Source organism: Protomyctophum parallelum (genome assembly GCF_964188405.1).
Source record: "Protomyctophum parallelum genome assembly, chromosome: 2".
NCBI lineage: Eukaryota > Metazoa > Chordata > Actinopteri > Myctophiformes > Myctophidae > Protomyctophum > Protomyctophum parallelum.
The window spans coordinates 41660356-41675345 of record NC_139699.1 but is presented as its reverse complement, the minus strand read 5'-3'; the positions used below and the strand labels follow the sequence as shown (position 1 = coordinate 41675345).

At 43.5% G+C, this 14990-nt stretch overlaps 1 protein-coding gene across 2 annotated transcripts in view; it reads left to right on the top strand.

The window, feature by feature from the left end:
- ccdc102a (coiled-coil domain containing 102A) overlaps nucleotides 1-2530 on the top strand; it is a 94180-nt gene extending 91650 nt beyond the window's left edge. The window contains exons 10-11 of one of the 2 annotated variants that reach the window (XR_014568939.1): nucleotides 731-961; nucleotides 1267-2528. Coding sequence is in view for 1 of the 2 variants with exons in the window: in XM_083759644.1 (XP_083615770.1) it covers nucleotides 731-866 (136 nt within the window). In the remaining variant the exon portion in view is untranslated. Of the gene's footprint in view, nucleotides 1-730 lie in introns of both variants that reach the window. The other variant, XM_083759644.1, reaches the window with a different exon arrangement.
- The last annotated feature ends 12460 nt before the right edge of the window (nucleotides 2531-14990 follow it).

The following is a 14990-nucleotide window of genomic DNA, read 5'->3' as shown; positions in this document are numbered from 1 at the left end:
ATGCATCACGATGCGACGCATTGTGAGCTTGTAGATCTGCTATATTTCAAAGCTGTGAAACGGGACATTCTGCATAAAGAGTATACTTTCTACACTTCAAGTACATTTTCATACCAATACTTTAGTACTTAGGGTTAAACTTGTTTGTTTTTGTTTTTGTGTTCTTTGCTTTTGCTGTTATGTGTTTTATAATGTGTTTTGTTTTCTTTAAGTCATTCATGATGTTAACGTGTCTTATTGTGATTCTTGTCTTAATTAAAAAACATTTGATAACAAAAAAGAGAAATGACTTACTGTGTGGGGGGGGGTCCCCGGAACATCCAGACCCCCATCCATACCCAGGGGGGGCGGCCCAGTTCCAGCGAGCCTTCCCGCGTCCGAAATGGTCGAGAAAGGACAGAGTTACCGTGTTGCAGCTTTCCGTGCGCGGATAAAGAGACACAGGACACACATACGGACATACATAGCTCCGTAATGGAGGCACCGCTCAAAAACTAAACTATGATGACTAAAACTAAGACTAATATATTGACAATTTCCTCGACAAATAAAAACTAGACTAAATTGTCATTATGCAACTGATGACTAAAACATGACTCAAAACTAAATGAAAAATACTATGACTATTATCTGAATAAAGAAATGTGCTGTCAAAATCAACAGTGTGCTTCTCTATCTCTCTCTGTGTGTGTGTGTGTGTGTGTGTGTGTGTGTGTGTGTGTGTGTCCAGACTGCGTCGCCAGCAGCAGAGCCCGGGGCTGTTTGGAAAGATGAGGTCGGCTCGGTTCAGCCCGGACAACAACGCAGACGGACCGCCCAGCGACATGGACGAGGAGGAGGAGGAGCTGCAGTTACAGATACCATGATACGCACGCACGCACGCACACTGTAATTGCATACACTGACACGACACATTACATTTATACCTACAATATTCTGCGGCAGCCCTGCTTCCCAAACAGTGGGTCGGGGAAAGCACATTATTATGGGTCCCTTTTGTTTTTTTGGGGTTTCCTACATTTTGTTTTTCCATCTATCCATCCATCCATCCAGCTTATACAACATTAGTGACTTCCTCCTGGGGGGATCCCGAGACGTTCCAAGGCCAGTGATTCGATGTATTTCCTCCAACTGCGCCTTGGTCTGCCCCGGTGTCTCCTCCCAGTGGGACGTGCGTCGAGGACCTCCCTAGGGAGACGCCCGAGAGGCATCCTAACCAGATGCCAGAACCACCTAAACTGGCTCCTTTCCACATCCCCCTGCTAGAACTATAGAACTGCTATTTTCACTAGTTTGGGTCCCAGCAAACATCTAATTTCTTTTTTGGGTCTTGAGCTAAAAGGTTTGGCAACCACTGTGCCACATTGCACGCTGTTAAAGACGCACGCATGCACGCACGCACGCACACACACACGCACACACACGCACGCGCGCGTGCGCGCACGCACACACACACACACACACACACACACACAGAAATGCAGAGGGCATCTATCTGATGGATGTATTCAAGAGACAGATGGATGAGTTAACACTAACAGAGAACCATTTGGATGTGTATCAGACGGATGTCTCCATACCAATGACCTCCAGCCCCCCGCCTGTCCATTCCCACGACCAACGCACTATTACATGCAGTATTCACCGGCTCACACCTCAAGTTAGGGCTGGGCACTATATATCAAACTGATATCATGATATATGAGACTAGATTGTCTGGGATTTGGGATATTGTAATGTGGGTTTTTTTCTTTTTTTTCCTGGTTTTAATCCCTCGTGCCTTGTATGATACCATTTCATGAATGGTCAAAAATAGTGAAAAATAGCTAAAATAGCAGATCTACAAGCTTGCAAGGCATGGGCTTTTACATAGGCTATGTTCACTAATTCTGAACATTTTTTCTTTATCTTCACAATTTAGACATGGAGGAGGTATTTGGTAAACACGTCAGGATATTTTATTTTGTCCATATGTGCCAGCCCTGTAACTCAACTTACCATAAATATGTTCGTGTTTATCCCCTTCAGGACTGTTGTTCCATCTCAAATAGGCATGTAAAGATATGCTGTGTTGTCGCGGCATGAAATAAATTCATCATGTGTTATTGTTGTGGCCCCCGCGGCCCATTCACCAAAGCCAGCAACATGTCTTGCACATCCAGAAACCACTGAATTGGAACAATTCTGTGGATGCAGCGGTGTAACTAGACAAGATGATTACCACGGGCCACGATTTCGATAATGGCTTTGAAGGATTAGACGACGGGTATCTGAACATATCGTGCTTCAAGTTGAATTTGGTTGCCGATACCGATTAAATATAAAAGTGTTTCTGTCCTTTACGATTCATTTTGTGTCAACGAGAGCCCTCTCTCAACCTAATGGGACAGACATAGAATAGGGCTGGGCCATATGGACAAAGTCACATAGGCTATCACAATATATATTGACCAAATACCATGGGATCGATATTGGGACAATAATATTCTATTGTGATGAAAAAAGTGTGTGTGTGTGTGTGTGTGTGTGTGTGTGTGTGTGTGTGTGTGTGTGTGTGTGTGTGTGTGTGTGTGTGTGTGTGTGTGTGTGTGTGTGTGTGTGTGTGTGTGTGTGTGTGTGTGTGTGTGTGTGTGTGTGTGTGTGTGTGTGTGTGTGTGTGTGTGTGTGTGTGTGTGTGTGTGTGTGTGTGTGTGTGTGTGGTCTTTCCCTGATTAAAGTCTGGGAAGCACTTCTTCCATGTCATGACAACTATAGCCAAAATCCCAGACCATATTTAGTCTCATATCACGTTCTAAATGTAATATGGATATATTGCCCAGTCCTAGCCACCCCTCTTTCCTGTTTCTGCCTATGAGAGATGTGTGAATGTTGGCTAGTACATGGACTGTCCTTGGTAAATGGTGAAACGTACATTTATATAGTGCTTTTATCCAAAGCGCTTTACATAGATTGTGCATTACATTCACCCATTCACACTTACATTCATACACCGATGGCGGAGGAAACCATGTAAGGCACCAACCTGCACATTGGGAGCAATTAGGGGTTCAGCGACTTGCTCAAGGACAGTTCGGCACTAACTCTGGGGGAGCCCACAGGGTTCGAACTGGATGGGAACCGCATGGTTCCCATTCGGCTGCTCTACTGGCCATTAACCCTGAGCCACTGCTGCTCCTCGGTCATAGGTGTGAGATGTTTATGCCTCGCAAGTCAATCGACGCTAAGACTCCAATTCCACCAGTGATGATGATGATGGTGTCTAATTATGTTTGGCTGAGAAACAGCTGTAAGGGATTTTCAGATATTATATATCGATTTCAGATGATTATAGATGAGCGATAAATGTCCAGACGTGGAACACGTTATCTTTTCTAATCAGTCTGTTGGTTGAGAAAGCAATAAAGCATTCACCTGTCCCCCACACTCCACTGTCACGGCCTACGCCTCAACCGTAGCGCTGCAAGGGGACCAAGACATTTCTACCGATCAGGATTATAAACTATTTATGTTGTTGTTGTTCTTGTTACGGTTTAGTTTTTATAATTGATCTGTACCACAGTGTTTTTGTATTAGCTCTATAAATGTCAACTGTACATAAAGATAGCTGTTTCATTGTCTTTATTTTTGTATGCGCGTCACTTGCGTGTTGTATTTTTACATTTCAGATGAAATACTGTATGCAGGCTACAGAGAGTAAAGACACATTCGATCTCTGTCGCATGCCAAAAATAGCAGATCCACAAGCTCATAATGCCTTGCGTATTAATGCGTAATGTGTGACACGTGAGATTGTAAGTCTGCTATTGTTGGTGCGGGACATCTTGCCATGGAGGAATAATTAGGTTTAAGAGACGAGGGTCAGCGAGCAGAAGGAAGAAGCGGTTGAACAGACTCAGAAATACAGAGGCACATGATAATGAGCAAGTCTGTCGTTGGCTGGCTCGCTGTGTGTGTGTGTGTGCGCGCGTGCATGTTTTTGTCCCTCCAGTTTACAAATGCATCCCCACACCTCGCATGTATACACGCTAAGCAACACAGCATTTTGGCAACTGCTGCCAGTATCTTATCTGCATGCAACGATTATTAATAGCCACCATATGTGGAAGAAGAGGAAGATATACTCGTTAAAAAAAAAAAAAAATTCAGCTCCTATAATTCAAGGCATCCCTTGAGAAGAAAACTAATTACGATTTAATTGTGTTTTTGGCATTGAATATTAGAAATTAATTATTTATTCATTATGTTCCGTTTGCCTGGTAATCAAAAAATGCACAGGGCAGATATGACAAATAACTGAAATATACAAATAAATTACTGACATTATTAATTAATGTTATACTTTAAAATCAACTTTGAAACGATTATGAGAAAATAAATGCGATTATCTCTAATAATTGTGATTAGACAATTATGTAATAATTGTGACAGGCCTACCTGTAGCCCAATGCTACCATGTGAATACTTTGCAGGGTCTCGTGCACACTGCGTGCACGTACTGTAGTGCATGCATGTGTGCATACATTTCTTTATTATTTTTTACTTTATTGAGTCAATCACATGTACAATTCCTTGTAACAAATACATTTTATTTTCACATTTGTTTCTCACATGTTTCATGTCACAGTTGTTAGCTGTCTTTGACCATTTTTTTGCATACATACAGACCGCTACATCACTTCACCTACAGTATTTCAACACAAGAAAACAAAGAAAAAGAGGATAGGCCCATGTTAGACTAAAAACGTTCATTTCATTAATGTATCTGTAGGGGTAAGGTACATTTAATACAAACTATACAAAGAATATACAGACAGAGAAAATAAAAATGAAAAATGAAAATAATATAAATAAGGAAATTTATATTATTGTGTGTGTGTGTGTGTGTGTGTGTGTGTGTGTGTGGGGGGGGGGGGGTCACATCCATGAGTGTGTTTAGCCTCAATCACACTGGTGCAGCGGAGGAGATTATTGAGCAAAGTGTTGGATAAGCAAGTATGACACATGCACATGACCTAAAAGTGTGTGTGTTAGAATGTGTGTTTGTTATGTGTGCTTGTTTCCTTATTCTTTCTCTACAGATGTGCGTGCGTAGTACGTGGCCTGGAGGCTAGTTTAGTATGTTAATTTGCTTAGTGGAGGTAATCTCTGTGTCTTTCTCATTAAACCAGTAATGGCTTACAGCAGGACGACAGAACATTCCATTGATACCTCGATAATTATTCAAAGGACACTGAGCTGAATCACTTTAATCTCACATGGGTAACATGCATATAGGTTTTGTGCATGCATGGCAACCTGTCCATTTGACCTTCAACTGCATGTGTATGACATTTACACTGAATTCTTCACTGACAGAAGAAAATGTATGATTAACTATACATTTAATGTTGCATGAGAAGGTTTTGGTATTTTGAGAGAATCTTCTGTCTTTCATTTTCTCTGTAATTAAAGCAGAGCATCAGCATAAAGCACCTCTGCACAAAAAACATTATGTACAAAATTGCTTGTAGAGCAGTTATTTCCAGCAGACTTAGAACAGACCAAGTATAGGTCTCCGTATAAAGTGTTGTGACCTTGTTACATAAATGTATAGAGACCTATTGACAATGGTGTAAACTAAAGTAACTAAGTTAGCTTGTAGTCTGCTATTTTCAAAAGATCTATACATAAAAGATTTATACATTTGAAAACTTGAAATGGGACATTCTATGAGTAGATTTACTTTTGGTACTTTAATTATATTTTAATACCAATACTTTTACTCAAGTACATTTTGAATTCCAGACTTCCAGAAGTAAAACATTTGAGTACTTTTTCCACCAATGCCTGTCGCACATTGATGACAAGAAGCTGATTGACAAATATGTACAGCTCAGCATTGTCCCAGCAAGGCCAGCATGCTGTTCATGGACTACAACTCACCATTGTCCCAGCATGCTGTTCATGGACTACAGCTCACCGTTGTACCAGCATGCTGTTCATGGACTACAGCTCACCGTTGTACCAGCAAAGCTTGACACAAAGCTCAGAGACCTAGACAGGGCTTAAAGTTCTCAGTCCTGGTGACAGATTTCAGTCCTGAGGATTTCATAGGGGTCATTTAATGAGATCAGTGCAGATTTGCAAAAAAACATTTTCAGTCTTGGGATTTTGTTTGGCTTTAAGCCCCAGAGCTACGCCCACGCATGTGTGCGACTGAATATTAGACTTCCTGTCAAACCCACATCGGATCACATCAGACCCCCTGACGCTCAACACTGGAGCACCCCAGGGATGCATGCTGAGACCCGCCCCCTGCACAGTCACACATGACTCCAACGCCCCTGCACAGTTACACATGACTCCAATGCCCCTGCACAGTCACACATGACTCCAACGCCCCTGTACAGTTACACATGACTCCAACGCCCCTGCACAGTCACACATGACTCCAATGCCCCTGCACAGTCACACATGACTCCAACGCCCCTGCACAGTTACACATGACTTTAACGCCCCTGCACAGTTACACATGACTCCAACGCCCCTGCACAGTCACACATGACTTTAACGCCCCTGCACAGTCACACATGACTTTAACGCCCCTGCACAGTCACACATGACTTTAACGCCCCTGCACAGTCACACATGACTTTAACGCCCCTGCACAGTCACACATGACTTTAACGCCCCTGCACAGTCACACATGACTTTAACGCCCCTGCACAGTCACACATGACTTTAACGCCCCTGCACAGTCACACATGACTATAACGCCCCTGCACAGTCACACATGACTTTAACGCCCCTGCACAGTCACACATGACTCCAACGCCCCTGCACAGTCACACATGACTCCAACGCCCCTGCACAGTCACACATGACTTTAACGCCCCTGCACAGTCACACATGACTTTAACGCCCCTGCACAGTCACACATGACTTTAACGCCCCTGCACAGTCACACATGACTCCAACGCCCCTGCACAGTCACACATGACTATAACGCCCCTGCACAGTCACACATGACTTTAACGCCCCTGCACAGTCACACATGACTCCAACGCCCCTGCACAGTCACACATGACTATAACGCCCCTGCACAGTCACACATGACTCCAACGCCCCTGCACAGTCACACATGACTTTAACGCCCCTGCACAGTCACACGTGACTTTAACGCCCCTGCACAGTCACACATGACTCCAACGCCCCTGCACAGTCACACGTGACTTTAACGCCCCTGCACAGTTACACATGACTTTAACGCCCCTGCACAGTCACACGTGACTTTAACGCCCCTGCACAGTCACACATGACTCCAACGCCCCTGCACAGTTACACATGACTTTAACGCCCCTGCACAGTCACACATGACTCCAACGCCCCTGCACAGTCACACGTGACTTTAACGCCCCTGCACAGTCACACATGACTTTAACGCCCCTGCACAGTTACACATGACTTTAACGCCCCTGCACAGTTACACATGACTCCAACGCCCCTGCACAGTCACACATGACTTTAACGCCCCTGCACAGTCACACATGACTTTAACGCCCCTGCACAGTCACACATGACTTTAACGCCCCTGCACAGTCACACATGACTTTAACGCCCCTGCACAGTCACACATGACTTTAACGCCCCTGCACAGTCACACATGACTCCAACGCCCCTGCACAGTCACACATGACTCCAACGCCCCTGCACAGTCACACATGACTTTAACGCCCCTGCACAGTCACACATGACTCCAACGCCCCTGCACAGTCACACGTGACTTTAACGCCCCTGCACAGTTACACATGACTTTAACGCCCCTGCACAGTCACACATGACTCCAACGCCCCTGCACAGTCACACGTGACTTTAACGCCCCTGCACAGTCACACATGACTCCAACGCCCCTGCACAGTTACACATGACTTTAACGCCCCTGCACAGTCACACATGACTTTAACGCCCCTACACAGTCACACATGACTTTAACGCCCCTGCACAGTCACACATGACTCCAACGCCATCACAAAGTTACGCGGACGACACGACAGTGATATAGGCTCGATTGTCAACTATGATGAGTCTGCCTACAGAGATTTGACGTACATCAACAGGCCATAACAATAAGACAAAAACCAGACTATAATGCATAATAATCTATAGGCAACCACAATAACAGTTGGACATATTAACAAAGCAGAGCATTCACACAGCAGAGTCAACATGACCCATGATAGGACCCATGAGTATCAACGATGAGATATACTCTAGTCTAGATTCTATAACTGAGGCTTTATTAGCTGAATTCCCTTCTTGACAGTACGACAAATTTATTTTTTTCCCCTTTTGTTTCAGAACTTGTTTCTGTCCCTCCAGAGACATGGCCCTGACAAGAGGACAAAACAATCTGTTGGGAGCTCTACAGAAATCATGTTGTCGGGCGAGAACGAAAGCAGCATGCAAAATAAAGAGAATAATTGTCTCTTTCATTACTGTCAAAGTAGAAAACAGTGAGGCTGGTTCAAGTAGTCTGACAGACAGTGGAGACAAAGAGAGACGGCGAGATCAACAAAATACGGTTTCTATCTTTGACAGCAGTGCACTGCCTTCTCTTGTGCACATGACATGCCATGCATACACTCGTCTAATATGACTGTTGTCATACTGTAGCGTAGATCAAAGTCCTAAGACAGTCATCCTGACATTTTCTTTCTTCCCTTACCATCCCGACATGCACGTGCTTACACAAATACCAATCATGACAGGAGAAGATGGAGCTATTTGACACCAGTCATGTCGTGTACAGGGAAATCCTCTCAAACGCACACCTGATAAATCTCTGGCTCGGCTGTCAAACCTGGAACATGCTGTCAGGCATCAAAGCCTATGTGGTGATATAACATATCTTATAGACAAGCTAAGAACAGTGTTTACAGTATAACCATTCAGTGAACCATTTGTGCATCTATTCTCGGGCGGAAATTCAGCAGACATATCCTGACATATACACTGATGCGTTGTGAGCCTATATATTTTCGGCGAAGAGACATTGTGTAGAGACTACACACAAATCCAGTTTTCTAACTCTCTTATCCTCTTTTCAATACAGTAGCAAATGTCAAACTCTTTTTTAAATCAATTACAAGGATCCTATCTTTTCTTCACTTTTCAGCAGTCTGAATAGATTTTAATCGATTTGCAATATATTGTTATTGTTAAATACCTATAGTTTTCAAGCATTCCTCTTGAAATGTTAGCAATCTATCATCTAGCCATGGTGCAAAGTCAATAGGCCATGTAGGCCTACATACCTGAAATTACTTTTAAAGCATAGATTTGATGTTCGCTGTTAAAGGGGTCATATATAGTGTACGACTCCTTAACCTTTTACACGTAGATTGAACTTTGGAATGCCAACCTGCGGTGTCCAGGTTACAAGGACTCTAGTTTCATGGATTATCATTATTTAAGTCTACCTATAGCCCCAGGGGCGCCGCCAGGGATGTTGTGCTCCATGAAAAGACGTCACATTGGGCCCCAGGCAACTCCAACCCTGCATGCATAATCGCTGTAAACACACCACTTTCCACAACCTAATAATCAGCCCATATTAAGCTATATTTGCAGCTCTATTGCATTCAAAATATTTATACCTTAACTACTGTAGCAGTGAGCTATGTTATTGTCAATTTACAATTTAGCAGATGCTCTTAATCCAGAGCGATTTACATTAACCAAGAACTAAAAGCATGGCAATACATCACATACATAAGAAGTAGTTAAACATGCGTAAGCTAAGAACAAAACCGTGGAATATCTAATAATGAAACTATACATATAAACTATACATACTATACTATACTGTCTATAGGCCTACATATGTACTATAAAGTGCTATGACTACATCTACCTACAGTAAAATGCAATTCTAGTGCTGTCTACGTAACATGCTATAACTCTGTATAAAATGCTATCTAAGTCTACATAAAGTGCTTATCGTGTGTGTGTGTGTGTGTGTGTGTGTGTGTGTGTAAAGTTGTAGGTAAAAATATGTACTGATGTTGTTGTGTTTTCAACCCTTTTCATATCAAGGACCATTATTTATTCGTCATTTGAGCCACGGACCACCATTTGATGAGATATAGCGTCGCAGACGCAAAACTGGCTATACAATAGTTTGCCGTGCTATACTATTGTAATTTGTGCAACATGCTGCTACAGTGCAGAAGATTATAATTACAACATGCAATGATGCAACTGAATGCTTTCTTTGCTATTAAAATAATTGATCAATTCATCATTTTATACACTGACTATGAAAGTTATGTCAATACTGAGGATGTGCACATTTATCATCAAAAGATGGAAATTCATATTGATCGTTATTAGCCTCTATGTTTAACCATGATATGGCAATGACAATAGCAAATAAAGATCAACAATTATTCCAATATGTATTACAACCGTGGTTCTCAACCAGCGGTCCTTCCAGCTGGTCCCCTTAGAGTAGCCTAAGACGGCACCGGATTTTTCCTCCCATCCACTTGCATTAAGTTGCTCAAAAGCGCATGAGGCGATTTCACTCCTCCTTCCGGGTAGGAACAGAGTGCATTCTGGGATTGATTGGGCCAAACACATGGACCCCCATAGATCTTCATGTCTTGAGACTGTAACTCTCAAGAGTTGAATTATTGTTAAACATCTGTATTACTTAATTTACACAATTAGAAAATGTAGAAGAATTGTCATTTCGATCATTGTTTGCCTGTTATCGCTCCTATGGTATCATATCAATACAGCATGGAATTGTGTTCCAACAATAACAAAATATGCTTTAGTTTTGGTCTGCGACGCTAGATCTCATCAAACGGTGGTCCGTGGCTCAAATGCTGAATAAATAATGGACCTTGATATATGAAAAGGGTTGAAAACACAACAACATCAGTATATACTGTATCTTTACCTGCAACTTTATTACCTTTCAAGAGGCTGGCTGGTTTATCCTATAAAACACACGCACGCATGCGCGCACGCACGCACACACACACGCACACACACGCACACACACACACACACACACACACACACACACACACACACACACACACACACACACACACACACAACAAACACACTGGCTGTGGGCTCTCTCTGCGGGGATTCTGAATCTGATATCGAATGCCAGAAGAGTACAGCTGTTATAGATTATTCTCTTCTCTCTTTCTTGTTTCTCTCACAGCCTGTCTTTTCCTGGGCAGAGAGAAGACAGGTTGTCTGCTCTCATAGCTTGTAATTACAGGCCCTGTCACCTGACTGTGTTACCCCTCTATTATGCACGCCACGCACACATACTGTAGGCCTACTGCAAGCATGAATGCACGCACGCACACGCACGCACGCACACGCACGCACGCCACACACACACAAACACGCACACACACACACACACACACACACACACACACACACACGCGCGCCCACAGCTAACAATGATCACTCCCCTTTCAAACTCACTATACCCGTTGTTTCTTGTGCATCTTCCAAATAGCACAGGACATTTCAGTACAGTATATCTTTGGCACACGCACTCACATGACATTGATAAAGACTTCAAACTTGGGCTGAGGAAACAGTCCATTTCAGCCCATTATTTGCAGGTAAACTGAGGTGACAATATGGCTGTGTGTGGTTTCCAAATTCTCTAAACAGAGAGAGAGAGAGAGAGAGAGAGAGAGAGGATGAAGGGGGAAAATAAGCCTGCACATAATCTGGCAGAGGAGTGTTGTGGAGTGCTGAAACCTCGTGTCCTCGTGTTTGTGGATGTTTGAGTCAGTCGGTGGGGTTTAAACAAAGCAATCACTTTACAAACGAGTCGACATAGAGCCGAGGGGCATGACACAGTCAGCGTTCACTTCTCACCATGCTTTGCTTTCTCCATCTTCTCCACTTGTATCAGTGAAGGTGGTTGCGATATTGTCATAGCACAGGAAGCACAGCCGCACCTGTACATGTATCTGCTAGAATGCATTTAATGGCGCTCTTATAGTAATATCAGCTAATGCTCCTATTGTGTGTGTGTGTGTGTGTGTGTGTGTGTGTGTGTTTGTGTGTGTGTGTGTGTGTGTGTGTGTGTGTGTGTGTGTGTGTGTGTGTGTGTGTGTGTGTGTGCGTGTGCGTGTGCGTGTGCGTGTGCGTGTGCGTGTGCGTGTGTGTGTGTGTGTGCATGCTTCCATCTCCTCTCCATTAGAGCCCACGGATCTGAGCACTTTAGTGTGCTATAGTGGCGTGCTTATAGTGATTATAAATTCATGTTTTTGTGAATTCTACATTACTGTACTAATTGCTTCAGATTGAAGCAGTTTCCATGCACAATTATGTTGGCCGACTGTGTGTGTTTGTGTGCTCGCGTGCCATGCGCAAGTGTGTGTGTGTGTGTGTGTGTTTGATTGATTGATTGAAATATTTATTAACAGTTTGTAGAATTTACAGTACATTTTAAGCACAAACTCAATACAAAGACTGTCAACTGTGAGTGGACGACCCAATTAAGCATTACACTTGTTTACAACAGGGTCCACATTGTTCAATTCATCAAAACATTTAAAGACATACAAACATTTAGAGACATACAAATAGACATTTCTATGTAGCTAAAGAACAGAACAGGAATTCATCATATGGGAAGCAAAAAAGAGAAAAGATACAATATACAGTGAGGGAAAATGGGGGGGGGGGGGGTGGGGGGGATTCAGATTTTACAGAGGCCAGTTTCGAATTGCAGCCATCCGTAGGTGCCCTTTGAGAGCGGTTTTGAAGGAGTCAAGGGATTCACATGTCTTAATGACTGTTGGTAGGGCGTTCCACATTTTGGTGGCATAGGAGCGAAAATAATTTAGTCCCTTGTTTGTGCCGAATCTGGGTTGTACATGGTTTGTTGCACTCCCTCTGGTGTTGTGGGTGTGGACTTCGTTTACATTAAGGAAGTATTTAGACAGGTACATGGGTATCTTGGTGGTGTATCGAATCTTGTGGACCAGACCCATTGCAAGATGCTGTACTCTGTCGTCGACCCTAAGCCATCCCAGCCTGTCAAAGTGGGCAGGGGTGAGGTGGGTTCGGGGGGTGAGGCCAAGTAGGAGCCTGACCAGTTTGTTTTGGGAGGTCTGGAGCCTTGTTTTAAGGGCCTTTGAGGTGCTGTGGTACCAAGAGGTGGATGCATAGTCAAAGAAACCTTGTACGAGGGCTCCTGTTAAGGTCTTCAAGGTGTTTTTGCTGACCAGTGAGGAGATCCTGTAAATGAATCTTGTTCTTTCATTGACTTTTTTGATTACGTTGGTGGCCATTTTATCACCGGAAAGATTGGCCTCCAGGATGGAACCTAGGTAGGTAATTTGATCTTTTCGTGTAATAATATTGTCACCCACTCTAACCAAGAAGCCATCTGCCTTGCTGAGTTTACTATTTGATCCGAAGAGGATGGATTCAGTTTTTCCCAGGTGTAAGGATAGTTTGTTATCAGCGAGCCAGGTGCAGATTCTACCGAGTTCAGAGCTGAGGGTCTTTTCAACCTGCAGTTTGTTCCTGTCCGAGACCAGCAGTGCTGAGTCATCTGCGAACAGGAACAAGTTGCAGTCACAAGCTGAAGTCATGTCGTTAACATAAATTAGGAACAGTAAAGGCCCTAGTATGCTTCCTTGTGGGACGCCACAGCTCACTGGGAGGGGAGGGGACAGTGTTCCGTTCACCTCCACCATCTGTTCTCTCCCCTCCAGGTAGGATTGCATCCAGCTCACTGATGTGCTATCAAAACCAATAGCTTTAAGCTTGTTAACCAGTATGGAGTGGTTCACGGTGTCAAAAGCCTTTTGGAGGTCCAGCATGACCATGCCGCAGTATTTTCCAGCATCCACCTCGTGTTTGATGTGATCGCTCAAATAGAGGAGGCATGTGTCAGTGGAGTGGGATGTTCTGAAACCAGATTGGAACTCGTACAGCAATTTATTAGTGGCAAGATACTTTTTTCAACCTGTTCATAGACTATTTTTTCCATCACTTTCGAGATGGAGCTTAGAATAGAAATAGGGCGGTAGTTGCCGGGTTCTAATTTACTCCCTTTTTTGTACAAGGGGGTTACTTTGGCCAGTTTAAAATCTTGGGGGACCTGTCCCTGTTTGATGGAGAGGTTAACTATGTGGGTGATGACTGGAGCTATGGAAAAGGCTGAGTCTCTGAGAAATTTGGAGGGAATATTGTCATGGCCAGTGGCCTTGTGGGGTTGGAGGGCACTCAGTTTTTTAAGTACCTCCTCGGTTGTTACCATTGCCATTTTAAAATCATCTTTACAAACACCAAGGTTTTTGTAGAAGGCTCCATGTGCTCTACACCAAAACGCCCAGAGTGGGAGGGCAGTTTGCTAACCAGCTTTGTTGCAATGTTTGTAAAGAAGATGTTCAAGTGGTTGGCTACATCGAGTTTGTCAGTGATGAGGGTGTTATTCGATTTGATGTTTATGTTAGTAAACCTGGTTTTTAGTTTCCGACCACAGCCTAGTTGATTGTTTAGTAACTTCCATAGCTCCCGAGGATTGTTTTTGATTTCCTCGGCTTTATCATTGATAAAGTTACATTTGGCTGATTTGGTCATGGCAATTACACCGTTTCTTAGCTTGTTACACTGGGCTTTTAGGTTGCGCAGTTTGGTTTGGAGATCACTGTCGAAGCGCTTGCACTTGGCTAGTTTGGACTTGCATTTAAGAAGTTCAGAGCATTTGTTGTCTCTGGCTTTCATTGCAGTCAGTATGTCCGAATTCATCCATGGCTCCGAGCGGGTTTTGACCCTGACGGTTCTCAAAGGAGCCATGATGTTTAGTACTGATGTAAATTTGGTTTTAAAGCCAAGCCATGCTTCTTCGACTAGTGAGCTCCTGAGCACATCGGACCAATCCAGATTCTCCAGTTCAAGGTTAAAGGCCTCACTAGAGTAGGTTTTGAGGTCCCTAGATATGACTG